This window comes from Nelumbo lutea, chromosome 2 (assembly GCF_056320005.1).
Source record: "Nelumbo lutea isolate HS-2025 chromosome 2, American lotus-T2T, whole genome shotgun sequence".
In the NCBI taxonomy this organism is placed as follows: domain Eukaryota; kingdom Viridiplantae; phylum Streptophyta; class Magnoliopsida; order Proteales; family Nelumbonaceae; genus Nelumbo; species Nelumbo lutea.
Genome location: NC_142685.1, coordinates 15,424,281 through 15,451,555, shown reverse-complemented (window position 1 = coordinate 15,451,555; position 27,275 = coordinate 15,424,281). Strand labels below are relative to the sequence as shown.

The 27,275-nt window shown below is 42.6% G+C and overlaps 2 protein-coding genes and 1 long non-coding RNA gene across 6 annotated transcripts; 1 reads left to right on the top strand and 2 right to left on the bottom strand.

The window, feature by feature from the left end:
• Positions 1-1,072: 1,072 nt before the first annotated feature.
• LOC148868784 (mannose-1-phosphate guanylyltransferase 1) lies at positions 1,073-4,737 on the bottom strand. 2 transcript variants are annotated; one of them, XM_088969252.1, is made up of 5 exons: positions 4,397-4,737; positions 3,100-3,231; positions 2,556-2,618; positions 2,209-2,448; positions 1,073-2,094 (listed from the first exon to the last, which is right to left on the bottom strand). In XM_088969252.1, the coding sequence occupies exons 2-5, from the start codon at positions 3,208-3,210 to the stop codon at positions 1,423-1,425; spliced, it is 1,086 nt and encodes a 361-aa protein (XP_088825378.1). In that variant the 5' UTR covers positions 3,211-3,231; positions 4,397-4,737; the 3' UTR covers positions 1,073-1,422. The 2 variants fall into 2 exon arrangements, with proteins under 2 accessions (XP_088825378.1, XP_088825377.1); XM_088969251.1 differs by lacking the exon at positions 4,397-4,737 and adding an exon at positions 4,198-4,349.
• A 4,040-nt stretch (positions 4,738-8,777) lies between these two features.
• Positions 8,778-13,623, top strand: LOC148868783 (uncharacterized). Of its 3 annotated transcripts, none has more exons than XR_016106803.1 (3): positions 8,778-10,858; positions 10,947-11,816; positions 13,275-13,623. It is a non-coding gene; the product is annotated as an uncharacterized LOC148868783 (long non-coding RNA). The 3 variants fall into 3 exon arrangements; XR_016106804.1 differs by having other exon boundaries at positions 13,192-13,623; XR_016106802.1 differs by having other exon boundaries at positions 12,580-13,623.
• A 2,848-nt stretch (positions 13,624-16,471) lies between these two features.
• LOC148868782 (uncharacterized protein At2g39795, mitochondrial-like) lies at positions 16,472-18,837 on the bottom strand. Its single transcript, XM_088969250.1, has 3 exons — positions 18,206-18,837; positions 17,104-17,450; positions 16,472-16,999 (listed from the first exon to the last, which is right to left on the bottom strand). The coding sequence occupies exons 1-3, from the start codon at positions 18,620-18,622 to the stop codon at positions 16,840-16,842; spliced, it is 924 nt and encodes a 307-aa protein (XP_088825376.1). The 5' UTR covers positions 18,623-18,837; the 3' UTR covers positions 16,472-16,839.
• Between the last annotated feature and the right edge of the window lie 8,438 nt (positions 18,838-27,275).

The following is a 27,275-nucleotide window of genomic DNA, read 5'->3' as shown; positions in this document are numbered from 1 at the left end:
AAATATCATTCGTTGTCGCCATGCTTTTTGTTTTTTTTTTCCTTTTCTTTTTTAATTTTCTGTTGAAAAGGACAAAGGCAATTCATTGTAATTTCAGACTACAGACGGTTTTGCAAATTGCAATATTTTATCATACAAAAAACGGGACTTTTCATGTCTTATTTGGATCTCAACCAATTAATCAATTTAGCTTTTCATGTCTTACTTGAGGAAGGGACACAGATAAATTAAAAACGACAAAACAACAACTTTTAAGTGCACCTTCGAGGAAGCTGCATGATGCATCAATATCTTAACAAGGATATGCAAAATAAGAGATATGGCTGCTTCAAAACTCACCCCACAAATAACAAAGGCAGGAAGCCGGAGAGACCAACTACAAATTATCCTCCCAGGTCTTTCTCCGACTTTGACCAGACCACAGAACAGAACCGATCTTGTCAAACACTTTTACCACCCAGATACGATAGAATGATGGATAGTCCAACTGTTGTACCGGTGAGGGGTGACCAGCAACAGCGAGGTACCTAATCCCAATTTCTCATGATTTTTTTACCGTTATACCGTTGACCCAGTGGCCAGTAAGTTATCTGCCTATTTCTGTCTTCCCCCGCTAAGCATCTCTCCTTTTAAAAGGAGCCAACGATCTTTCCTCTGGGGGAGGATTCACTGTAATAATAAATTAGACATCAAGATAGTTTGTGGTCCATGCTAACAACTCGTTCAAATAAACAAAGCCGGTTGCAGCCCCACATATGAAAAGAAGTGATCAAAGAATCGGACAAAGGGATTGAGTTGAAGTGGCAAACTGGCAACAATAATTTTTAATTGTGGGGACTATCAGACTTCGGAGCACATGCACTTAAATTGACGTCCCAACCATCGGAGAAATGGTACAAACATGGGGTTCAAATTCACCACATGTTTTGCGTCTTGGCAGTAGAACCAATAATGCCACCGACACTGGATCTAGTCACCTCAGTATCACATTGCTTGTTAAAAGGGGTTCATCTCATGTGCTGTACAACAAAGGTATGTCTAGCTAACGAACAGAAATTCTGAGAATAAGCGATTGGCAATGATAACTTGTATCTACACATCTGCAAATCAAGATTACATCTCATATCCAGGCCACATATGTATCCTAAGAAATGTTCAGCCGTAACCATACCTTCTCTATTCTGTTCTGGTATTACATAACACACATTACAGGGGGACTGGACTCATGGGGTAGGGACAGAGCAGGGTGCACCTGAGGTCCACTGATCTTATGCATCTGCAAATCGAGATGACATAACACTAGATTTTACAATCATGAAAGGAAGAGAGAAAGAAGAAGACCCAATTTTCAGACATAATGTCATTACTATGGACAATTTTAACTGCAACTCAAAACCTCAGCTTCATCTCTGGTTCTCACTCTCACATGACAATTTCCGGCTTCAAAATGCTTCTCTTGATCTCTTTGTGGGGTAGAACAACACCACCGTTGCTGTATATTTCATCGCATACATGAACATCTTCCCCAAGGATGGTCATATTTTCTATTCGAGCCCACTGCCCCACAGTGGAGTGCCAACCGATGATGCTGCTGGAGATGCATGCGTGCTTCTTAACGCGAACACCTCTCATTATTGTGCAACGTGAAAGTCTAACCCCTGGCTCAATTACACATCCTGGACCTATAGCCACGTCTGGCCCAATGAGACACCCCTCTCCGATCACGGCAGTCTCATGTACCAAAACATTTCCAACGATATGAGAACCATTGGCCAGATTGGATGGGGATTTCTTCCTCAAGGAGTCCAGATAGAGTCTGAGACCTGTGATGTAATCCTTGGGTTGACCAATGTCCATCCAGAATCCTGGTAAGACCATGGCATAGAGCTTTTGCTCAGTTGCAATCTTTGGGAATACCTCTTTCTCAATTGATGTGGGTCTCAGTTCAATCCGATCAAGAACGGATGGGTTCAACAGGTAAATCCCAGCATTGATCTTGTTACCAACAAATATTCTTGGCTTCTCCACAAACCTTTCAACTTTCCCTGTTGACTCTTCCATAACCACCACACCATACTTGGATGGCTCATCAACCTGCCAAATAAATGGAATAGTTCTCAATTGTTCAATGTCAAATCAATATAACTGGAAAATCATAGCTCAATTACTCTAGTAACGATTGCAGAAAAGAGAATAATTCAAGGCTACCTTAGTGACCATTATAGAAGCCTCCCCTCCGTGGGATTTGTGGAAAGCTATCATTTCTTTGAGTGGATACTCACTGATAACATCACTGTTGAGGACAAAAAATGGCTCACCAGAGTCATCAATCAGCTTATCCCTCGCCAAAGCTAGAGGACCAGCAGTCCCAAGTGGCTCAGTTTCTTGTGAGCATGTAATCTTAATCCCAAGCCTTGCCTCAAATTCTTTCAAGAAGTTCAGCATCACCTATATAAAACAAGGTGCAACCCCATAAACAATTTCGCTACAAAGAATGGCCAACTAGAACATCAAAAAGGCTTCCTGCAGTGAGATAAATGCTCTAATTGTTTTACCTCTGGTTGGTAATTGATGGCCAAAACTACTTCAGTAACACCAATAGCTTTGAGAGCTTCTATCTGGGACAAATTCAACAATCTATTGTTAAAAAAGAGGCTTTAGTTAAAACAATCCATATAGCACCCGAAAATAAAATAGTTTTACTTATTTAATTTTCTGGAAATACTGATAATCTCTTCATAGTACTTGATTAGCTCTTGTGCAAGCACCTAACATTCCAACTTTTTGGGCTAAGGTAATGTAATATTAAAATTTACAACCTGTATTAAAGAAAAAAGAAATAAAGAGGTTCAAGTCATATTACATGCAGTGTTATAGCTTAGGCATCAACCATTCAGAAGTTTAATCCATTTTTTCTTTTTTGATTGATAATCAGAAGTTTCTTCCATTGAACCTGTCATCATTGCATGGTAATAACCTTTTTGGTAATAATGAAGCACCTAAAATATTGAGGAGCCAATTTACATACTTCAAGCATCAAACAGGTAAAAGTAAACTTTTAAGTTTTGACACAAAAAGCAGGAATTTAGGAAGCAAAACCTGATGCAGAATCATAGGTTTGTTAGCAAACTCAACCAGTGGCTTTGGGAAACTGAGCGTCAATGGCCTCAACCGTGTTCCAAATCCTCCAACAAGAATAAGTGCCTTCATTGTGAGAATATCCTGCCTTCCCTGCCCATAAAATAATCAGGAACTATTCAGCAGGTTTTCACAAACTAAAATAGAATGCCCAGGCATGCATTTGCAAATGAATCCTCCAACAAGAATAAGCGCCGCTCCTCTTTCAGAACTTTGTATTGACAAATATATTTGTTGATATTAAACTATTCAATTGGATTTAACAAGAACTCACGAGATGGAAGGGAAGGGAAGAAAACCCCAGTATAAAACAGAATTAGAAATAAAAAGGCGTTGAAATCTTAAAGCCGAACATAAGGTAAAACCCTTAAAAAGACACTCAACATCCAAACAAGTGTTAAAAGATTGTGTAATAATGCTAAAACAGCAATGAGAAATGGATTTTTTTAAATGGAATAAGGATACAAGTTTCAGATAAACGACAAAGTGGATTTTTTTAAATGGGATCTACGAAACCATTGAATCTAGTAACAGGTCATTTCTTATGGGACAGGGAGACTAAATCCATATCAGGTTGCAGTTAGCTACGACTTAATGTTACAGACACATTGGAACTAGTTTAAGTGATTTTCTTTTCTGATGAATAAGCAGGCGGATGAGATCGGTGTCTGAATGGGACAGAAAACCTAAATATGACCTAAAAAGTAAAAGTTCAAAACACTTAGAGGCGCCACACGAAGCAAAGATGGAATTCTGTAGCAACTTGTGCACGACAAGAAGCAAAATGGAATGAAATACAGTAATCACAAATTGTATAGATCGATTTAAGGATCATTACCCCAAAAAAAAAGACTAAGGATACAGAGAAACCAAGTAGCAGATCTGATAAAAATTTCGCAATTTGTTTTTTTCTTTCTTTTCAAAGGATAAAAGAAATCTCCAATAAACTCTATCAAGCCAAAAGAACCAAAGCAACCAACGAATTGAAACAGAAAAGCTACGATGCCGTATCTCAATAAAATTTAAGAAAACACAGCAATAAGATGAAACACAACCTACATTACTAAATTCCTCCGAAAAATAGAACGAACAATTCCAATAGCGATGAAAGAAGATGCTTAGGCTCCAACACCTCCATACATGATCCTCAAGAAAGTAGTCATCAAACGACATGCATAGCAGAATACAGAGAAAAAACAGATAAACAAACACCATAAGAGTAGAAATGCATGATTGCAATGATTCCGCTGGCTCTTACCGAATGCTAGTCGAATTTCTGCCGGGAAGCCAAACTCCGGTGACCAATACCGGCGGGATCTATGGATTTCGGTCGTTGTTTTTCCCTCGCTTTTTATTCCCCAAACGGTTCGTTAGGGGGAGAGGGAAGGTACGGGTTGTGGAAAAGCTGGTGCTGTGCGTAGTGCGTGTTGTGTTGAGAGCGAGTCCCAACCCAAACATATAAATACAAGCTGGACGGATTTGAAGGTGGGTTAAATTTGATTTCATTATCTCTAAACGAAGAAACCGGTTTCAGGTCCGTGTTGGGAAAGACTTTCCGCTTGGCATTGCTCGTCTCAGTGAATCAGGTAATTTCAGGAGAGAGAGGCAGAAAGCTCTTATCCTATATATGTCTTTACCGTCAATAGCTCTCTGCTACGTGTCCATGCAGGGACCAAATTTTAATATTTATTTGTCACTTTCACGTTTCACCCCCTTTAGTTATGATAATTACTAATTAGTATTCTTCATTAATTGTTTTAGTTATTACCATTTATATCTTTAGATCTCATGAGGGCCCCATGGATTAAATGCACAAAAATAAGATCCGTTTGGTTCACAATTGGAATGGGAATTGGGAATGGGATTCCAATTCCAATGGAGGTCAAATGGAGGAATGTCATATTGCCATTCCACCAGGAATGGGAATGGATTCAAATTAAAATTATAATGTCATTCCGATTTCTAAACCCTTATTTCTGCGAACCAAACAGGCTCTTAAATTAATGGCTTTAGTTCCAACATGGTCTGTATGTTGTATGAAAATTTCGAAAGAAAAGGCCTCGAATCCGGCTCGTTTTCTCCTTTATGTTAAGATCCATATTATTGACCCGAACCTGAGCAGGTTACGGGTCAATTATTGTTCAGTCAGCTGATACTGGATGAAAGGAAATCAGACTCACATTTCCTTTGGGCTTTGAATGAACTGGTCTCAGTATTTAACAACAGACCCCACGAATTGTCGTGGTCATCCTAAAGAGATAAGAAGTTTCAAGCACAGAATGAGCAAGTAAGTGATTAGGTAAGTAGGGTTGGAACCCACTATGGCTTCCTACACCAACCGACCGGATCCATTTTTCCTTCCCGCCAAGAGCATTTCTGTGGGCATATAATAGTATCTGGTTATTAATTTCAATAATTCCTAGTTCTGTCTTCTAACTCAATTTAGTCTTAATTAATTCCAATTATTGGGATAACTATAGGGATAGGGGTACGTGTTTTTAAAAAAGACGTCAATTTAAATCAGTAAAGTACGATTTAAAATGATCCCAAATAAAATTAGTTTATTTCTAAATCTATATTAGAGTATTAGACCAAACCACCAATTTCAATTTGGTTCAGTTCATTTTAATTAGTTATACAATAAACGGTATTAGACCAAACCACCAATTTCAATTTAGGCCTAAACCACCCATCCAAAAGGGTGAATAGACAACATGGACTATACTATGCGATGGTGCAGAATAACCTAACGATACACGGTTTGACCATCGAGCCGACGCGGGTCCTAGTCCCAGGTTCAGTTGATGCTCATCTTCTAAGATATCCGGGCGGCTAAAGTGCACCTTGCTCTTGGTGGCACCTTACCGGATTTGGGAGGGGCCGTCTCTACGTAGAGAGCGGAGAAAAGTGAGAAAACAAGCGCAAAGGAAAGAGATTAGAGAGAGATCAGCGTTGTCTGCAAGGCACTGGGCCTGGCCGCCTAGGGCCTCGTAATTTGGTTTGGTTTTTAAAGATTCAACGCTTGATCTGCTGTGTCGGTTGGCTCAAACTTCAAAATCCATTAGACATGGATCCTTCCTCCGATCTAAATCTAACCCATTGTTTTTTGATTTTTGCTTTCGAGAAAAGCGTGAATAAAGTTCCACTATGGACTTCACGTACGTGGTCCTGCTGAAATCCGTCCGATGATGATCTTTGACACTCATCGAGATGCTACGAGCCTACGCTTGCTTATAGTAAAAGAACGCCACATGAAGAATGAGGTTTATGGGTTCAATATCAAAATCCAAATAGCCGATTGGAACTGGGGTGGGGCATGTGCATCCAATTCTGTTTCTCCTTAATTCTTGTAAACGCTTGCCCACCAATTACCAGCTAACTTGCCGACTCCGCTTTGCCAACCCAGCCCGATTCATCTCTTCCATTGCCCTTTTCTATCACAGTTGTTTGGTTGTGTAAAATGAAAACGAAATCATGTTTTTCTAATTTTTCACGACATTTCAATTTTCAACACAGTATTTCGTTCTTCAAAAAAAAATAAATAAAAAATAAACCAGTATTTTCTCGTTTAGAATGTGGGTGATGTGTTTCGGTTGTTAGAGAAAAAAATAAAAAAGAGAAAAAAAAAAGAAGCCAGGTTTATTACTTGAAAATACCGAAATGACTTCGAAAAATCAGTGGGAAGTGATTTTTAGGCTTTGTTTTTCAACCCTACCTAATTCCAAAGCAGCAAAACAAGGATGGATTACCTCCCACAGTCGCATTCTGCCGCCAAGTTAGCTAGGGAAGCAGGCCCACCTTTTCACACCAAGAATGAAGTGTTCAAGGGGAAAATGACATTGAAAGCAGTTACCTATGAACCAAAGTGCTGTCAAAGAGTTGGATGGAGATTCACTTATCAATGCCAACCCAAATGTTTGTTAGAAAATAGAAATCTATTCAAGGAAATGATCTAACAGCTTAAGCTTGTATATTGACATGATATTAGAGCCTGTTTGATCAAGTGATTTAATATTTTTCGGAATGCAAATCAGGTATTTGATTTGAAGAATTTACATTGTATCAGGTCTTTGCTTTTACGTGGGATCTATTAAAATTTTAACAAATTTCTAACTCAAGCCCACCAAAGTTGCATCTTTAATTATTCTATCCCCACCCCTCCATTATAATTTCAGCACAAGGTATGGATTGGTTTATGTTTGCCCACACATCAAGTCCAACAGACTTTAACATGAGGGGGCATGTTAGAAAATAGAAAACCTATTCAGGACCTTATCTAATAACTCAAACTTATAGGCTGTGTTTAGTTTGAAGTAAAATACAGGAAAAGGAAGAAAAATAAAGGGAAACTATTCCTTAATTTCCTTTCCTTTCCCCACCTTTTTCTTAAAACCAAACAAGGCATTAGGTTGAACCTTCCTTGACAATATTAGCACCAATTTCTTCCTTTTCCTTTTTCAACAGTACTGCATTCACAAGTTTTTGCATTATTTAGCTCCCCTTAGGCTGTGTTTGGTTGCAGTGCAATTTTATTTGCACTAATACAAATGCATGGGATAGCAAATAAAAAAAATGCAAATTCTTATTTAATTTTGTTTTGTGTTTTACTTTATTCTGCTTCATGTCTTAATTTATTTCATATGTAAAGCAATCAAACAAAAATAAGCTAAAATTTGAAACAAAATTAGGTCAGAATTTACACTCAAATCATTTGCACTGCCACAGTTTCGCATCAATGCAAATTTATTTGCATTGCAACCAAACACAGCCTTAGGTCCGAAAGCAACCTAACAACTACGATTTCACTGCACTCACATTAAGTTGGGCTGGGCCTAGAGCTCCAAACCCATATACAACCCAATCCAAACTATATCCTAATAAATGGAATATCCCATTTGTCTTTCTCATCCTTAGTACCTAGCTTCCAAACAATAGTTTAGGCTCTTTACACAGGCCTTTCTGTTATTGATTTAAGTCCTATTGCCCTAGTTTGTTTCTTTTCAGGTCTGCCATTCCATCCTCCCACGCTGTGTGTGGGTGTGTAGTTATCCATGGATGGAGCGCGTAACTTTGATCTGTTGATATTCCCTACCAAAGGTCGAAGGTTCAAGCCCACCTTCCTCAACTAAACAGACAACACATCACAACTAACTCCAGAGACGGGTTTCTTCAAATTCTGCAAATGATCCAAAAATCGAACCTCAATTAGTTGATTGGAAGGTTCCTCTATGAAGGTTCCATGAAGGTTCGGTGACTTGTGATTCAGCTTGATTAAAACAACAAATATTCGGGGCCAACACCAAAAACTCCATGCCAAGAACAAAATATATGGTTACAAACTTACAAACGACAAATCATTTGGATCTATGGATACACATAATGTTTTCTTAAAATTTTTTTATATAGCCCGCCTTACCCCAAATTCATGCATTATAAAGCTTTCCCTCTGGCTCAGTTTGGAAGGAGTATAAATGCAAACATGTACAATACAAACCCTAATAAAATATAAGGTTTCGTATTCTAAAAATTTATATTTATACTCCTAAACTGAACATTACGGAATACAGCCATTTGGTTCCTTGGAGGATTTGAATCTAGATATAATATTTTTTTTAAACAGAATGAAGCTAATTTGGTTAAACAATTTGCGCAAAGGTAGCCTCACAAACTATACCTGTACTTGAATTTCAAGTATTTGCGATTTTGAAAGGTAGTTTTGAGCTTCCACTGAACTTTTATATATAAGCATTTCTATAGCTGTTTTGGTGCTACTTTCTCTACAATGAGAAAGTTGATCCCTCTGGAATTGGATTTTATCAATCGAAGTCCTGATTGTGCAACCCACAGTTGTGCCATCGGCCCATCGCAAGTAATGAATTCTCCCTGTTTCATCCATGACTATTATTAGGTTATTCTTTTGTAGCAAGGTTTCCAGCCTTTTTGTGTAAAGTTGCATTTTATTTATGGTTTCGTTTGTCTGGGTTCTTTTTATTCTTTTACATATTTAGGAATATGCTATATAATCTAAGGTTATTTTTGGTTTGATAGAAAATAAGAGAGAAATATAAAGTTGAAGGAATGTTTTGAATAAAATTTGTGAAATTCTATGAGAAATTCTTCTCAACTTTTTATTTCTCTTTTATTTTCCATCAAACCAAACATGCAATAAGACTGTTTGTTTTTGAAAGAAAAAATAGGGAAAGGCCTCAATGCCTCATCTGCCACCATTAGATGTGCTGCACATCCATTGGAATTTAGACCACCCTTGGATGCCTACAGGCCTAGCTTGGAGAGTGTCTGGACTATCCAAGGACTGTGATATTTCCTACTTATCCAGTCTATTCGAGAAGTATGGATACCCAATGCAGAATTCTGAATTCCAGCCCCCCCTATTATTAGCCCTTTCCCCCCGTATAAATCACATCCTACCCCTGAATTTGGCATCAATCCAGTCTATTCGAGAAGTATGGATATCCAGTCTATTCACTGTTAGGACGCATTTCCCGTTAGACGCATTCCCCCTGTACTTTGGGGTTATAGAATTCTGATCTGGGCTGATTGGTCATTTTCCCTAAATTTTTTTGTTCTGATTTTCCATTTAAAAATAAAAAAAAGACACAACATCCAATAGTCTTGTTCGACTTCGGTCCTTAATACATGCAAAATGAATTAAACGGAGTCTATCCTTCATGTAAGGGAGAGCATTCGGTTTATTTGATTAAAAACCGAATTAAATAAACTAAAAATTTTAAAACTGAGATTAAAAAAGGAAAACCAAATTATAATAAAACTGTTTGGTTTGGTTTTCCATCAAAACTGAATTTAATTAAAATATACATAATATTATATATTATAACCTATAATATATATTATGAAACTTAATTTCATTATAATACATTATATATAATATATTAATATATAAATATATAACATATTATATAATAAATTTTAATTAATTCGGTTTTTCGATTAACCGAATTTCTAAATCTGAAAATCAAAACCAAAAACCAAATTAACTGAACCGAATTCCCCTAAAACTAAAAAACCAAACCGAAAAAGCCAAAAACGGAATTTTCGGTTCGATAATTCGGTTTTAACCGAATAATGCTCACCCCTACCTTCATGCCGTTAGCTTCTCATAGTTCCATTCCACTTCCTGCTCGAGACTCACCGGACTCTGCCGTCGCCCGTCAGTCTCACTCTCTCCCTTTTCAACCGGCGGTGAATAACAGCCACCACCAGCGACCCCCTCAGGTATTTTGAACTCTTCCCTGATAAAAGCCGGATTGCTATCACCGGCGACTGATAGAAGCCGGACTCCTGTCAACGGTAATCATTCAGATTCGCCATACCCTTGATGAACAAGTAAGAATGGAGGATTCTATGGACAAAAGAGTCCAACGAGAGAAGAGATGGGCACCGGAAACAAGAAGAAGTGGAGGTGTCATCGTCAGTTGTCTCGTGTTTTCTTACTCTGCCGCTTGGGGAGTCGGTTTCAACCTTCAATCTTGAGAATGTCGTCTGCAGCCATGGACTGTTCACGGTGGCGCTGAACCAGTGCGACCCATGACTAAGACCTATCTTCCAGCGCCCATTGAGACTCTCTGATGAAACCACTTCCATCCTCGTCTGCATCTCCCATCCTCCCAATTCCCCTTCTCTCCATGTCCGCGTTCTCGGCACCACTTCCCCCTCTCCCGACGATCAAGAAGTTCTGCTGGTACTCAACTATCTACCTACTACTTGTAGTGTTGCCCTTCTTTCTCTTCCTCCAGTTTATTAACTTAGCGTGTGATTGTTAATTTCAGGCTCAGGTAGCGCAAATGCTGTGATTGTCGGACAATGATGAAAGGTATATAAGGGAGCTTCACAAGATCCACCATGAAGCCAAGGAAAGGGGTTTTGGCCGAAAGAGTACAAACAGAAATATGTAAAATATACAAAATATAAGGTTTTCTACTCTACAATCTGCATTTCTTTCTCCATAAAATCCTCCATTCTTGCTTGTTCAGCAAGGGTAGGCGAACCTGAACTCTGATTACTGTTAAGAGGAGTTCGGCTTCTATCGGTCATCGATGATTACAGTCCAGTTTCCATTAGGGCAGAATCTAAAATACTTTAGGTTTTTCTCCAGTTGCCGGTATTAATAGTCGCCGGTAATGACTGTTGGTCGCCGCCGGTTGAAGAGGTAGAGAGTGACTAGTGAGGGCAGAGTCCGATGATTCTCGAGCGGGAGGTGGGATGGAATGAACGAGAAGGCAGAGAACTAACGACATAGAGGACAGACTCCGTTAATTCATTTCGCACGTATTAAGCCAACGCACGAATCAAAAAACGCGTGGCGCGTCGTCGTGCTGCCCATATATATCGTGCCTGTACTGAAGCCGAACTCCCTATTCACTCCCATCACATTTCTGAAGCACATGACAGACTTGAGTGAGTTCGGCTTCGGTGAGGGCATGCTCGCACTGTTCGCGCCGATTGAGGATAAGCCCGTATGAGCCACCGTCGGTGGCTTATCCTTATCCGCCGTTAGCTTTTCGTTAAATCCATTTCACTTCCTCTTGAGACTCGCCGGTCTCTGCCCTCGCCTGATAAACCAAACCCTGTTCATTCTCATTCTCTCCCTCTCCAACCGACGGTGACCGTTAACACTGGTGAACAGAGAAAAGCCTCAGGTATTTTGTTCGTTAATTTTTTTTTTCTTCCCCAAACAGTTGGTTTAATTCTATTAAAACCATTAGATAGTGGATCCAATGCCTGATTACTTCCTTAGATGTTTGATTGATGCCCTTGGTGTTTTGATCCCTCTTTGTTGAAGCTTCATCAATTGGGTTTCCCTTTTCACGCATCTCTGAAAAAGGAATTCTAGATCTAAAGCATATATTGAAAGTTTATAACATCTCAGTCTGACTTGTTTAATAGAAAATTCCCAGCTAAAGAGATCTCTTGCCCACCCCACCTAATACAAAAAGCTGAAGTGATCCATCTCTTGATCTCGTTGAAGTTCAAAAGACAAAAGTAGTACACATGAAATGATTTGAATACATTGGATGGTAGGTTATTTTTTATTGATGAACAAGGAATGAAGGCAAAATAGAATAAAATCATAAATATCAAAATAGAATCAACCAACTGCCAAACAAATACCAGTTCCGATGCGGGGCTTAGAGAAGATGAAATTATAGAGTTTTGGTTTTGTGAAAAACAAAAGAAGGAAGATGTATCTGAGTGTCACCGGTCTTTTTTTTTTTTTTTAAATAGAAAACTTAAATTATAGATTTGAAAAAATGTACCATCAAGTCCGAACCCCTCTTACATGCCTTAGTAGCTACTTCATGAGTTAACATATTATATTGTCTATTTATATGCTTAACTGTGCATACATCAAAAGACCTCACAAGAGAGTAAAACTCATCTGAATATAATTTATTGGCCCAGTTACAATCTACAGTATTGCTATATGAGGTGTCGACTACTCCGATGAAACAGCTACACAGTGAATATAACTGCCATCCAAGCCAATTAAGGTCAGGTTTTTCATGGCAAAGATGTAATTTTGGGGAAGAAAAATGAACGAACAAAATACATGAAATTTTCTCCGGTCGCCGGTATTAACAGTCGTCAGTGGTGACTGTTGGCCGGCCACCACCGGTTAGAGATAGAGAGAATGAGAGTAAGCAAGGTTTGGTTTATCAGGCAAGGGCAAAGAATCGAGAAGTGGAATGAATCCATTGAAAAGCTAACGGCTTGGCACACATTAAGCAATTGCACAAACCAAAATATACATGACACAACCTCAAAACAGTGCGAGCATGAAAACTTCCCTCGAACTCGACTTGAATAGCCTTTTTTTATTCTTAATGCAAAACTAATGAACGTGTTCAAGAAACTTTTGTTTTTGGTTCAAAGTTCAAAGTAGCTGCATATCATTTTCTTTCCCCAGTTTTACTAGTTCTACGAGTTTATTGCTATCACGATGCAAATTATAGTGAGTATTCAATTATGGGATGGTTTGGATCTTTTGTTTGCCTCACTTCGTAACTGATGAAGAAACGGAGTAATCATAGCACTACATACAGCATTGATGTCGGTAATGTCAATTTGGACGCATGTGTGCTGTATTGGTTATGCAGTTGTGGTACCGGTAGCATTTTACTTCTTGTTCCAGTATATTGGGTCAAATGCAAGCAGGACCCACACCAAGCAGGGTTCGGCTTCTATCAGGGAAGAGCCCATGCTCGCACCGTTTGCGCATATGAGGATGCGCCATGCGTTTTTGTCTAATGCGTGCAAAGCAAATGAAACGGAGTTCGGCTTCACTCAGGGCTTTCAAGCAGCTTGCATTGAAAATATATTTATGTACTTTATTTCATGGAGAGATATATCCAATGCAAGATTGTAAATGATGGTTAGAATTGTGTGGCACGGATTTCCCCGGATAGAAGCCGATTTCAATTAAACGGTGTCTATAATTCTATATTTAGCGCCATTAGCTTCTCCTTCATTCCATTCTACTTTCCGCTCAAGACACGTCGAACTCTCCCTGTCCAACCGGCGGTTTCTGGGTATCTGATAAACGAGGAGAAAGACATACACAGAAGAAGATTCCTCCTCTACCTCCTTGGGACATGGCTTCCTTTCTCTTAATCTTTGCCATCACCTTCCTTGACTCGTCGAGCACTTGGCACAATCTTTGTCAGTAGGAGTTTTCAATCACGTAAACGAATCTGGTGTTGGGTGAAGATCATGTAAACACAAGACCTAGCACACTAGAATTAAAGCTCAGACGATTCACGAAAAAAAAAATTAAGAATTCAGAGAGAGACAGAGAGACCTTGCGACGCATGGTGAGGAGGGGGTTGCCTGAGCCGTCCATGAGAAGGATCTCTTCCCTATGACCGTCCATATAATTGTCGACCCTAAAAACCAACTTCCCGTCAGAATCGATCACCGTAAACTCATTACTACTGAGCTAGAGTGACTTTCTCCACACAGTCAGCGATCTACATACATCCTCCCACTCATACTTCCCTCGTTTTACTTCTTGACCAAATGTTTTTCAGATTCCTTTTCATTTGCCAGACACCCAAAAAAAAATTCAAAGAATGAATTAAAAAGATAGAGAAATATTTAAAGTTTCAAACCTACACCGGGTTGGGAACAAAAAAAATGTAATAGAAAAGCAGTAGAGATGCGGGGTATCGATTCCCATAATAGAATAGCATGCTAAACGGTCGCCAATGAGGAACGAATAAAAAAATTTAAGGTTTTTCTCTGGTCGCCAGTATTAATATTCGCCGGTGATGGCCGTTGGTCGCCGCCAATTGGAGAGAGTCTCCAGCGCCAACGGGAAGTGGAATGGAAGGAAGGAGAAGTTTACGGCGTATAGTAAAAACTCAGATTAATTCATTTCGCACGTATTGAGCCAACGCACGAATCCAAAGATGCATGGCACGTCCTCATGTTACACGAACAGTGCGAGAATGGACTCTGCCCTGAATCAGGATAGAAGCCGGACTCCACCAAGCAGGGGCCGTTACTCTCAGACCGGGACGACTCCTAGGTGCCCAACAAAAGGTTACATTTGAATGCATACTTAGACATGTACTTGCTATTTTCTAATCTCTTGCTACCAGTTCGGGAGCTCACAACTCTTTCTTTTTCTGATTGTCAGAAACTCTACCCGGGGAAAATTTTTCCTAGGTCATTTTCGATCTCAATCCTTGTTACAGATCCAAACAGCAACAATGCACCATCCATCCATTCAATGTGATAAATGTCATTTCTCCTAAATCCTACCATGTCCTTATGAGTACTTTAATACAAGTTACAGTACTCTATCGAGGGAACCAGACACTCAGCCCATTTACAGTTCACAGGATAGGGATCTGAGATCAGAATTAGAATAGACCATTTCAATTCTAACTATTTTATTAAAAATGAAATAGAAGGAAATGGGATCATTTCAATTTCCATTTCTGGTAGAATAGGGGGAATGGCCATTTTCTCCCACTCCCTTAAATGAAATCCCATAGGCCATTCTAACCAATTCCAATTCCTGTTAACCAAACAAACGAACAGACCATAATTCCAATTGCAATTCCAATTCGACTCTTACCAATGATGGGATGGCACATGTATGAATTGATTGATTACGATAAAAAGGACGATGTGGAAATTTGTGTATAAACAATTTATAAAGACGTAATCCCTCAACCTCCCCCCTCTTGGCAACGTTAAACTACGAAAGTTTAGGGTTTAGCCAATAGCTACTGTAACTTTGTAACAAAAAACAACAGACTGAGAAAATATGGATGATATTTGTAAGAACCTGTACGGCTACGATGACTGGTCCAGGTGTCCAGCCACAGAAAATCATAGTAAGATCCTTGAAGTATGAGCATCTCTGACGAAACCCAGTAAATACGACACACAGCAGCTTTGCCTGGTGTATGTAACTCAAAATGATACCAAGGTATAAAAGACAAATAATATAAGATCTTTTGAGAAAAAAAGTCGTGTTCAGAATTCATAAACCCTCTTATTTCCTCTTTCAGACAAGCATCTAATCAATGACAGTTTATCCACGCCAAGGGATTTGAAATAATTTGTAATCCATAATACCATCATACTGCTAGGAAAAGAAAAGGTGACTTCTTAACAGGGAACATTAAGGGCTCATTTCCAAATGTTTGGTTCGACAGAATCTGAATTCCATTCCCATTCCTTGTGGAATGGCATCCCCAATTTGAGGGAATATCCATTCCCTGCCCCTCCCTTGACCCATTCAAGTTTATTTCAATTCGTATCTGAACCAAACAGACTATGAGAATATACCATTCCAATTCCGATACCAACCGAATCTGAGAACCAAACAGACTACACCCCAGTTTGGCAATTAATGACCTGTTGGTAGCCATGTTTTTTGACGATTTCTCCAATGTAATTTGGTTATAGTTTATGCTCACCAAGTCGTTTGGTTTTTCCACTATATTTGCCCATTCAAAGGAGAGAAAACAATGAACTGGGGGAGAGAGAGAGAGAGAGAGAGAGAGAACAGTATCTACAGCACCGAGACTACACCCCAGTTCAGGCAAATATTTTATTCAACTTCTTTCTAATTTCAAAACAGCATCCATATCCTCAAGCTATTGACCATAATCTAGGGTAAAATGTAACACAATGTTTACTTAAAAAAAATAATCAAAAAATAAAACAGCAATTTCTGGCCTAGAATAACGCATCCAGCAACCACCAAAATAAGTGATATCGAGTGTAACGACCATCTGAATTCAAACTATGAAGCAAGTTATTAAGTCATTGTGAAATCTACCTCAATAAACGAACAGACTACATTCAACACAGAAAAAATAGTTGCAGAATATGCTCTATTCGGATCAACAGGTCAGAAAAACATCGCCTTCCCTTTTAATCAAAAAGGGACCTTGACACGAACCCAGCTCAACAACTACCATGTATTAATTGACTAAAGACTGGGTATCAACTCACTTTGGCAAGGTGCTAAAGGCTACATACTTAAGAAAAGTTACAACATTACCAGAATGACCATCTTACTGCTGCTTGGTATATATCAGGGTTTAGTGATCATTTTGTTGCAATTTGAAAAAAGAAACCAAATAAAAAAACTTACAACCCTGCAACTTCAGAAGGAAGTGAAGCCATTGAATTGTCGTATATTTACTTCTCAATAAATTTCTTCAGGTTTTTCAGCCACATCAAGTACTCCCTGCTATCCTTGTTGATCATGTACTCATGCAAGAAATTGGTTGTGCTGGGTTTAACTCCTCTAATCTCCAGATACTTGTGGAAGGCCTTCTGCAGATTCTCGTCCAAATCCCTTGAGAGAAAGAATAGGGGAAATGTAAGATGATAAAAAGAAACTAAGAAGTAATAATAAAGATGCATCATTAAATTTTGAATCCATGAATTAGAATGGCTTACGAAAAATCTGGTCCTTCAAAAGGAATATGATCTTCAGAAGTTTCTGGTTCCTTCACAGACAAGCTGTCAATTGAAATCTCATCTGGGTAAGCAGTGCAACCAAATTCCAGGTAAGGCCCACCCCCTTTAGAAACACTTACAACCAGTGGAATACTGGATTGGGTACCCCTCTCACTATCATCATCGTTATCTTCATCTTCATCATCCTCGTCTTCACCAGTAACAAGATCAGGCATGTGAACCTCAACACTAATGACTTCACCTTGGTACTCTCTTCTTAGTGAAATCGTTTGTTCTCCAGGGTTATCTTCGATTTTGAAAGGGAATCCATCAGGAATCTCTTCTACCTATAATGCAGAGACGATTTAAACAAAAAGCACAAGGAATGCAGTTTTTATAATGGAGAAAAATACTGGTGAAGTTACTAATAGGGAGTTGTTTAGGTAGTATATATGCACTAAAGGCAGTTATTCCAAGCTCCCTGTCCACACAAAAGCTAGATCCTAAGGAATAGAAGAACTCCCTTCCCCAGACACAAAAGAACATTCAAAAGCAGCACTAAATTGGAAAAATAATAGGCCAATAGATCTTAGGTGTCAACTTCCTAGGATAAGAAGAACGGGATTCAAACATGATTGTGGCGACACTAAAGATTCAAACATGGAAGGACAATGTGAATGTCACGCCTGAAAACCTTTTCGAGATTTTTTATCCCATTATATTAGTATATATCTTTAATTGAAGAACAATTTCAGCACCCTGACCTTAAATAAGATAGACACAATCTCAATTACCAACCCAAAATCAAACACTTAAAACTAAAGGTCAACAAATCGAAGGAAACAAAGAGGGAAAAAGCATAAATAAAATAAGTTCAATTTCTCCCTAGCTTTAGATGCACCACCGGAGAAATAACTTAGTGACAAAGAGTTTCCAACACCACCGGAACAGAACCCATTTGACATTCTAGAGTTATAAAAAAAATATATATCTCGCAGCTAACAATAAACAGGCGAAGTAATGTGCATATGAGGGATAATGAGAAAGTTATTTTTGACAACTAAGGAGAAAGTGATTGAGTATCAAAGAAGAAAGAGCTGACCCGGTTGTGATCGTCCGATTGCTCAGCGCATTCGATCTCATCTTCAATGACTCTAAGGAGGTTTTCATCGGAACTCGGCCTCTTAGCCGCTGAAGAGAAGTTAAGCGCCGGAAGAAATGTTCTCCAACAGACATCCTGAGAAAGGCTGTTGCTTTTCAAAGAAGCGAACAATGAAGAATGATAATTTCTTTGAGTTCCGATGGCACGAACGGCTAAAGGAACGACGGTCGAAGCAGCTCTGCGAAGGATGGTAGAGAAGGCCATAGTTTTGATTGCAGAGACGAACCTTGAGGTTTCTTCTTCTGCAGCTACGATACGAATGCTGTTGGAATAATTAGTGAGGTTTAGGGTTTTCAAGAGGTTTAGGGTTTCTCGGTGCCTCGGCGGGCAGGAAAAAAAAGCGGTCATTAAATTCATTTCGACAGGTTTAAGCAACGGTGTGGGCCCAGCGCTCCATCTGAAAGTTCTAATCTACTATCTTCTAAAACCATAAAAATAATCAGACGGTGAAAAGCCACATATCATCGTGATTCCTTGTAGACTGCCTAAACTTTTTATCAACTGACTGACTGAGGGCATGTTTGGGATCGATTGCGTTGCATGACCAAACCATAATTTTGTTTGGTTGGTTTGATAAATTTGGTTGGGTTTTTTTTTTATATATATATAAGCCCGAAGACAATTTCATTAATTTAAATCTTTTTTTTTTATAAAGGTTCAGTTTAGGCCTTCGGGAGAGTGCAAATACAAATATGAAATATGTACCTACTTTGGCATGTTAGCTGGGCAAATAAATCTGCTAGGGAGTCTCAACAATTCCATTGAAAAGTTTATTTTTATTTATTATAAATAGAATCTAAGGCTCAGTGGAAGGAGTACAAATATAGATATAGAGTGCAAAACATGATATATTGTATTACTTTATATGTATTTATATCATATATTTGCATTTTTACTCTTTTCAAACGACCCTCTTAGAGTTTATGGAGGTTGCGAATGAGAAAAAAAAAAGGAAAATATACAAACTATTGCTAATAATTTTAAGGCTATATATATTAATAGGGATTCATGCGGTGCAAGGAAAACCTAATGTACAAATTGATGACAAAATGATGAAAAGACAAAATAAGTGTAAGGATGATAAACTTCAACTATTGAAAAGTAAATAGTGTAACCAAAATAAATAACATTAGATGAGAAATAACAATTAATGGACAAATACAAATCAAGAATAGTTAAATATTAATCATACTAATGTAGTACAATCCGATCATTCCTACCTAGCGCTCGCGTGGCTCCTGAGATGTACCTGAAATGAGAGGAAGGAGGAAGAACTCCCGGGGGGTTTCCCGGCAGGAACGCTACGATGCTTAAGTTAGTATTGCGTACAGGAAGCAAAGAGAGAACGAAGGCTAAGAATGTAGGTTGCGCTAGTGATTTCAGATACCTTGTTCCTTGAGGATAAGTTACTTATAGCTGAATTCCGTTTCTTCCGGCCCTCTGACTTCTAACAGGGCAGGTATAACCGCCAATGTCAGTCTGCCATAGTCGTTACAAGCAGGGCTGAGGTGGCACGTGCGGGGCCGTCGTGCAGGGTACGTGTTTGTCAGGTGTGGGACGGCTTCCTAAAGGTGGCAGGCGCGGCGAGGGGACATGCCTGCAGTTCGCAGGTTTGTCTGGTACGGCGGTCGGGCAGGAAACCCTCCTATGGTATACCAAGCTATTCTCCTGTGAATTGCCCTGAGTTGGGCCGTCCCTTAAGTGACGGGCTGCCTGCAGCCGGTTATGCCGAGCTAGCCGACCTGAGGTCTTTGTGCCTCGGGGCGTCCAAAGAAGAATCGGTGCGTTCTTGCTTGGGAGTGGCCCGAGGTCCATTGGGAGGAGCTTGGGTCTCAAAAGAGGTCAGGGTGCCCCAAACTTGGGACCCCCCGAAGTCCCTTGACCCCGGGGAGGAGGTGCGGGCAAGGCGGCTTTCGGCGAGTAGTTTACCTGCCGAGTTGTCGTGCTGAACTCGGTGGGACTTCCCCATCGAGTTGTGCTCTTGTCCGTTGTGCTGTCATGCTGAGTCACTGTTTGAGATAGGTCATGCCTACGTGTACCTGAGCTACGAGGTCGGGCCAAATCACCCTCCATCAATTGCCCCCCACTCCCTGCGCTGGCGGCGATGACCCAGCGCGGGGAGGTCAAGACGCATCGGGTGGATTTGGCGTCGGTGTTTGTGCTGTGTCGTCACGCGTTCCGTCCAGTTGTACTGGTCTAGCGCCTGACTCGACCGAAAAGAGATTCAGGTCGCATCCGGGTTACGCGCGGACTTCACACGACTTGGACTTTGTGGACGTCAAAAACACGCTAAATCGTTTTCGCCTCGAAGAACCCGTGGTTGCGGCTATAAATAGGGGGTCCCTTGGCCATTTTCTTCACCACAAAGCCTTCACCGTTAGCGTTTGAGCTCGCGCCAGGGGTTTCTTAGCTCGGGTCCTCCAATTCGTTTTGTTCTTCCAGTCCAGCTGTGTTTCTTTGGTGAGTCCTCCCGAGCTTCCTTTTCCCTTCTAGTTCGCTTCTTTCTGTTAGTCCGGTATGTCGTCTAGTGTAGACAGTCTCATCGACGAGCCCGAGGTAGGTACCTCGGCTCGGGATGTCCCCTCTGCTACCCAGCCATCCGAAGTACGGGTGGCTTCGGGTCATCTGTCATCTATCTCCCACCGAGGTCGGGAACCATATCAGTTTGGGCCTTCCATAATGACCTCGGAGAGGCTTCAGGACCTCATACAGAGGTTCCGCCTCCCTAGTGAGTACTCATATAGTCTTCCCACCGGAAACTTCCCATGGGAGCACGGTCCCAACGAGATCATGATTTTCAGGGAGCAACTGATAGCCGGGCTCAGACTTCCACTTCACCCTTTAATCGTTGAGGTGTTGGTACACTTTAACATTACCCTGGACCAACTCCACCCGAACTTCATATGGAATGTGGTGGGGTCCATTTCTCTTTGTTTTGACCGTTCCCTTTCCATAGATTTAGACGTTCTTAGTACGATCTTGGCTATAAAGAAGAGTGCTTCGGGCGCTCTCCCCGGGCATAGGCGGTCTTACTACCTGTCCCCCCGCCTGGGTTTTAAACTCATGCACAAGCTCCCGAGCAAAGTCCCAGCTTGGAAGCGGGACTACTTCGTAGTTCGGAGCAGCATGGGGTGGCCCTTCCCCACCGGTTCGTGGATAGCCATTCAAGACCCTGGTGTCATCCTGGGCGGGAAGACCAAGAAGGAGATCCAGTCATTGGCTAAGCTCAGGTTGCATTATAAAGACTTCACTTCTGAGGAGAAGCTCGTCTGAGCGGCCTCGAGTCCGGGTAGGTTTTTCCCACTTCGGCTTTTTTGCTCATATATTTGCTTCGGGTTACTGATGTCATACTTCACCGCAGGTCCCATGGAGGCGGAAAAAGATAGATAACCAGAAACTCTTCCACCAGATGAAGAGGAAGAAACGCGTGGCAAAGAAGGCGCGCGTTGGGTCCCCATCAGCTTCAATCGAGCCTCGACTTTCGCAGACCTCTGCCTCGGGGCCCGAGGTGGTAGCCATGCCCGTCGTAGACTTGGAAGAGGGAATTGTGCCCAAGGGGCCCGAGATGACGGCGGAACCTGCCGTTAAGCCCACCGAGCCCGTTGCTAAGCCTACCCAACTTGCTAGGGAAAGCATCACCAAGGGTAACGCCGCTACTACCGGGGCTCATCCTGCTGAAGTTGTCGTCAAGACCTCCGAGAGCTCCACTCACGATGTGGAGATGACAGCTTCCAGCTCGGAGGGTCAAGGGAGCCAATCCGTCCTGAACCCCAAGTGCAGCCTGAAGAAGAGTACGCTTGCTGCATACCCGGGGGAGGTCAGCGAGTGGGCCGAACTCACTCCTAGTCAGCTCAGCGCCCGAGCTGTCACTCATACTATAGTGGTGAGTTTCTCTTCCTTTTCTCTTTTTCCTTTTTTTTTTTTGACTGGTTTCCCTTTCGCAGGTGAACACCGCCATTCGCACCTTGACCCTCTAATCAGATCAGCACCTGAGGCGGGCTCTGGAGGCTGAGAATTCGTCTCGCACAGCCCATATTGAGTTGAGGGCAGTTCGTTGTCAGGTTCACCGCCTGGAGAGTGACGCCTTGGCTCAAAAGAGCTTCATCGAGATGTTAATGGCAGAGAAGGGGGAGATGGCCCGAGACAAGGACAAGTTGAGGGCCGAGGTGAATGGCCTTAAGGTCGGTCAGGAGGCCTTAGGGCTCGAGGTGAGCAGCCTCAAGGCTGAGCGGGATGCCTTGAAGCTCGAGGTGCAAGGCCTCAAAGAGGCAAAGGGGAAGCTGGAGCATGAAGTGGGGTACCTCCAGGAGGACATAAGGGAGAAGACTGCAATCTTCGAAGGTGCTCTTGAGGAGGCCAAGACCCAAGCCGTCATCGACTACGTCAACTCTTTGAGATTTGACGATGTGATGACGGAGGCCTACCGTAAGGGCTTCAAGCTCAGTCGGTGGCTGATTAGGCACCTCTACCCCGAGCTAGACACGAGCGCCATCACTACTTCGCGGATTACTGATGACATCATGCATCAGTCAAAAGATGACCCCGATTCCGAGGATGAAGGTTCGAAAGATGGAGCAGAGGACGTCGGTCCAGACACTGTCCCCAAGGGGGTCCCTGATAGAGGCAGCGAGTCCCCAAAGTAGTTTGCTCCTTATATTTGTAACTTAATATTTTCCCTTTTTGAACTGTGAATGTACCATCCTGAGCCTTCGAGCTCAGGTAAAAACTCTTGTACCTGGACTCTCTTTTTAATGAAACATAGTTTCTTTCGAGTATCTCTGAGTGCAAAAATACTTCTAAGTGTGAGCGGACTCCAAGCTGGTCAATTTAATGTATAGGTTACCCGAGTTGTCAAGCCACCGAGTTGGCGGTAAGGGTGACTCAGTGAAGTTGTGTTACTTCGGGTTGCGCGGGTTACCCCGGACTATCGGGTTACCGAGCTGAGTAAGAGCAGCATGGGTATAGACACCGTAGGGTTCATACCCGAGCTGTCTTTCCCTTAAGGGTTAGAGATAACCAGGTTTTTGCCAGTTTGCTATGCCGAAGTGGCAGTTGGGTTTTTCTTGTGGCCTTTAGGCTTAAGAAGGGACCAGTAGTCTGTTCTTAGGTTTCACCCAGGCCAAAGTGGCGACTAGGATCTCCTTGTGGCCCTTAGGCTTAGGGAGGGACCCGTAGTCCGCTCCTAGATTTCACCCAGGCCGAAGTGGCGGCTACGTCTTATGTGCCGAGGTCATGTTAGCTCGGTATTCTGGCCCTTAGGCTTGGGGAGTGGCTTGTGGCCTACTCGATTCTTACAAATAATATTGTCTTAGATTGACAATATTCCATGCTCGAGGTATTTGTTTCCCTTCGAGGGTCTCGAGCTCGTATGTTCCTTCCCCGAGCACTCGTTTCACTCGGTAAGGACCTTCCCAGTTGGACCCGAGCTTGCCAGCGCCGGGCTCAGGTACCATAACTTTACGAAGGACCAGGTCGCCAACGCGAAAGTTCCGCTTCTTGACCATGTCATTATAGTACCGAGCTACTCTTTGCTGGTAGGCTGCGATCCTAATGTACGCGAGGTCCCTTACTTCCTCGAGTAGATCGAGATTGGTACGTAGCTCATCTTCGTTTGTTTGATCACTGTATTCTTCTAGTCGTAGCGTATGTACTTCGATCTCTGCGGGGATCACTGCTTCGGTGCCGTAGGTGAGATTGAAGGGTGTTTCTCTCGTGGCGGTCTTCTCTGTGGTCCGGTAGGCCCACTGGACACTGGGTAGTTCATCTGCCCACAATCCTTTAGCTCGGTCCAACCGTGCCTTTAGTCCGCGGAGGATGGCTCTGTTCGTGACTTATGCCTGACCGTTTGCTTGAGGGTGCACGATTGAAGTAAATTATTGTTGGATTCCCATGTCTCGGCACCAGTCTTGAAATTTAATGTCCTTGAATTGCTTGCAGTTGTCGGAGATCAATACCCGTGGTAATTCGAAGCGGCACATAATGTTCTTCCAAAAGAAGTTTTGAACATTTCGGGTTGTGATCGTCACGAGAGGTTCGGCTTCTACCCACTTGGTAAAATAGTCCACTGCTACTACTAAGAACTGCTTTCCACCCATTGTTGGCAAGAATGGCCCGAGTAGATCGATGCCCCACTGCGCAAAGGGCCACGGGTTTGTGAGATACTTGAGGTCGGCAGTGGGTTGGTGGTGAATATTGGCATGTCTTTGGCACTTGTCACATTTTCTGACGAGCTCAATAGCGTCTGCCTTCATTGTTGGCCAATAATACCCTTGTCGAAGTGTCTTTTGGGCGAGGGCCCTGCCCCCCAAGTGCCCATTGCACAAACCCTCATGGATGTCGCGGAGTACGAGCTTGGCTTCGGTAGGTCACAAGTAGCGCAAGTAGGGGAGCGTGTAAGATCTCCGATATGGTTGTTCGTCTATCATGACACATTTGGCTGCCTGGTGCTGCACCCCTTATAGCTGCATTACGGTTTTTAGGGAGGGTCCCGTGTAGTAAGAAGCTCGCGAGCGGATCAATCCAGCTTGGCTCTACTTGAACGATGGGAGCGACCTCCTCTGCCCCCTGAGAATGTTAGGCTGAGACAGGTCCTCTATGTATACGGTTCTCATGGTGATGTCGCTGGTGCTGGCTAACTTGGACAGGGCGTCAGCCTCATCGTTCTCTGACCTAGGGATTTGTCTGATAAAGTGTGACTAGAAGTTGAGCAGGGCCTTTCTGACTTTGGCTAAGTAGGTGATCATGGTTGGCTCGCGAGCTTCGTACTCGTCGGTGACCTGGTTGACCACAAGCTGGGAGTCACTACAGATAACGATGTGCTTGGCTTTTACTTCTCTGGCTAGAGCTAGTCCAGCTATAAACGCCTTGTACTCCGCTTCATTGTTAGATGTCGCGAACTCGAAGCGTAGCGCGTACTCCAATTTCGTGTCACTTGGGCCGTGCAGAACTATTCCGGCTCCACTGCCCTGCTGGTTCGAGGAGCCATCTACGTGAAGGATCTAGGGCTCCTCATCCCAGCTCGAGCTTGGTCAAACTAGGAGAGATGCCACACTGGTTGCTACCTCACGGGGCTCGGACTCGATCGGCCTGGGAGCTTCGGGCTCACCTGAGTTGGGAGCCTCGTGCTCAACTGGGCTAGGGGCTTCAGAGCTGAATGTGCATTCGGCGATGAAATCTGCTAAGGCTTGGGCCTTAATGGCAGTTCGCGGCTTGTACTGGAGGTCGTACTCGCTGAGCTCAATGGCCCACTTCGTCAACCAACCAGAGACCTCGGGCTTAAGCAAGACTTGCCTCAGAGGTTTGTCGGTAAGGACGATAATAGTATGAGCTTGGAAGTACGGGCGGAGCTTCCGAGCTGCAATTATCAATGCGTATGCTAGCTTCTCCATCTTTGGGTATCTCACTTCTACTCCCTGCAATACTTTACTAACATAATAGATGGGTCGTTGGACCCGATCTACTTCCTTTATTAGTACCGAACTGACCACTTCGTCGCTCGCCGAGAGGTACAGTTCTAAAACGTTGCCCTCCTCGGGCCGGGTTAAGATTGGCACACTAACGAGGTAATTCTCGAGCTCGTCAAATGCAAGTTGACAGTCTCGGGTCCACTCGAACCCTTTGCTCTTGATTGCCTTAAAGAACAGCAGACAGCGGTCCGCCGATTTGGACATGAAGCGGCTTAGGGCGGCTATGCAGCCATTCAACCTCTGAACCTCCTTCAACTTACGGGGTGATCTCATGTCTAAGATGGCCTTAACCTTATCTGGGTTGGCTTCAATGCCGCACTGGTTAACGATGTATCCCAGGAATTTACTTGAGGTCACACCGAACACACACTTGTTCGGATTTAATCTAATGTTAAACTTACGCAAAATTTCAAAAACATAATGCAAGTCTTGTATTAATTCATGTGAGAATTGAGTTTTGACGACCATGTCGTCTACATAGCATTCTACTTTTTTGCCAATTAACGGTGCAAACAATTTATTTACAAGCCTTTGAAAGGTTGCCCCTGCGTTTTTCAACCCGAAGGGCATAACCTTGTAACAGTGTAGGCCGAACTCCGTGATGAAGGCAGTCTTTTCTTCGCCCGCCGGGTCCATCTTGATCTGGTTATAGCCCGAATAGGCATCCAAGAAACTTAGCAACTCATGCCCTGAGGTCGCGTCCACCAAACGGTCGATTCTGGGGAGCGGGAAGCAGTCTTTCGGGCAAGCCCGGTTTAGGTCGGTGTAGTCGACGCACATGCGCCACTTGCCGTTGGCCTTCTTTACCAGGATGGGGTTGGCTACCCAGCTCGGGTAGTGGACTTCTCTTATGAAGTCTGCTGCGAGGAGCTTCTCGACTTCCTCGTCGACCACTTTCCATCGTTTCGGGGCTAGGTTGCGTTTCTTCTGTCTAACGGGCCTAACTACAGGATCAGTGTTCAGTTTGTGAGTTATGATTTTGAGGTCTATACCGGGTATTTCTGCCGTGGACCATGCAAAAATATCTAAATTTTGAAGTAAAAAACTTATCAGTTCGGATCGTAGGGGCTCCTGGACGAAAGCGCCGATCTGAAGCGTCCAAGCTGGGTCTGCTATTGAGGTCGAGACCGCGATTGTTTCTTCCGTGGGCGCGGCTCGCTCTTCGCCTTGCTCCGTAGGTCGTTCCAGTTTGAGGTCATAGGCCACCTTGGTTTTTCCCTTTAGGGCATCAACGTAGCACTTGCGGGATTCGAGCTGGTCACCCTACGCTAATCCCACACTGAAATCTGTTGGGAACTTCATAGCCAAGTGGTAAGTGGAGACCACCGCCCGTAAGACATGGGTGATCGGTCGACCTATTATGGCATTGTAGGGAGAGGGGGTCGCTACCCCCAGGAAGTTGTGTTCGAATCTGACCACACAAGGCCATGTGCCGATCTCTACATGTACTGTTATTTTCCCAAGGGGGCGGACTTCCTCTCCGCTGAAGCCCACTAAAGGGGTGTCTGTAGGACTCAGATCGCTTCTCTACAACTGAAGCTGGT

Excerpts from the sequence above, each read along its gene's own strand:
- LOC148868782 (XM_088969250.1), bottom strand. The coding sequence starts at position 18,622 with ATGAATTTAATGACCGCTTTTTTTTCCTGCCCGCCGAGGCACCGAGAA. Across the intron at positions 17,451-18,205 it reads AATCGGACGATCACAACCGG|GTAGAAGAGATTCCTGATGG; the intron begins GTCAGCTCTTTC and ends TCTGCATTATAG. Across the intron at positions 17,000-17,103 it reads TTTGAAGGACCAGATTTTTC|GGATTTGGACGAGAATCTGC; the intron begins GTAAGCCATTCT and ends CTTTCTCTCAAG.
- LOC148868784 (XM_088969251.1), bottom strand. The coding sequence starts at position 4,311 with ATGTCGTTTGATGACTACTTTCTTGAGGATCATGTATGGAGGTGTTGG. Across the intron at positions 3,232-4,197 it reads TTTCGGAGGAATTTAGTAAT|GGAAGGCAGGATATTCTCAC; the intron begins GTAGGTTGTGTT and ends TTTTATGGGCAG. Across the intron at positions 2,095-2,208 it reads CTTCTATAATGGTCACTAAG|GTTGATGAGCCATCCAAGTA; the intron begins GTAGCCTTGAAT and ends TTTATTTGGCAG.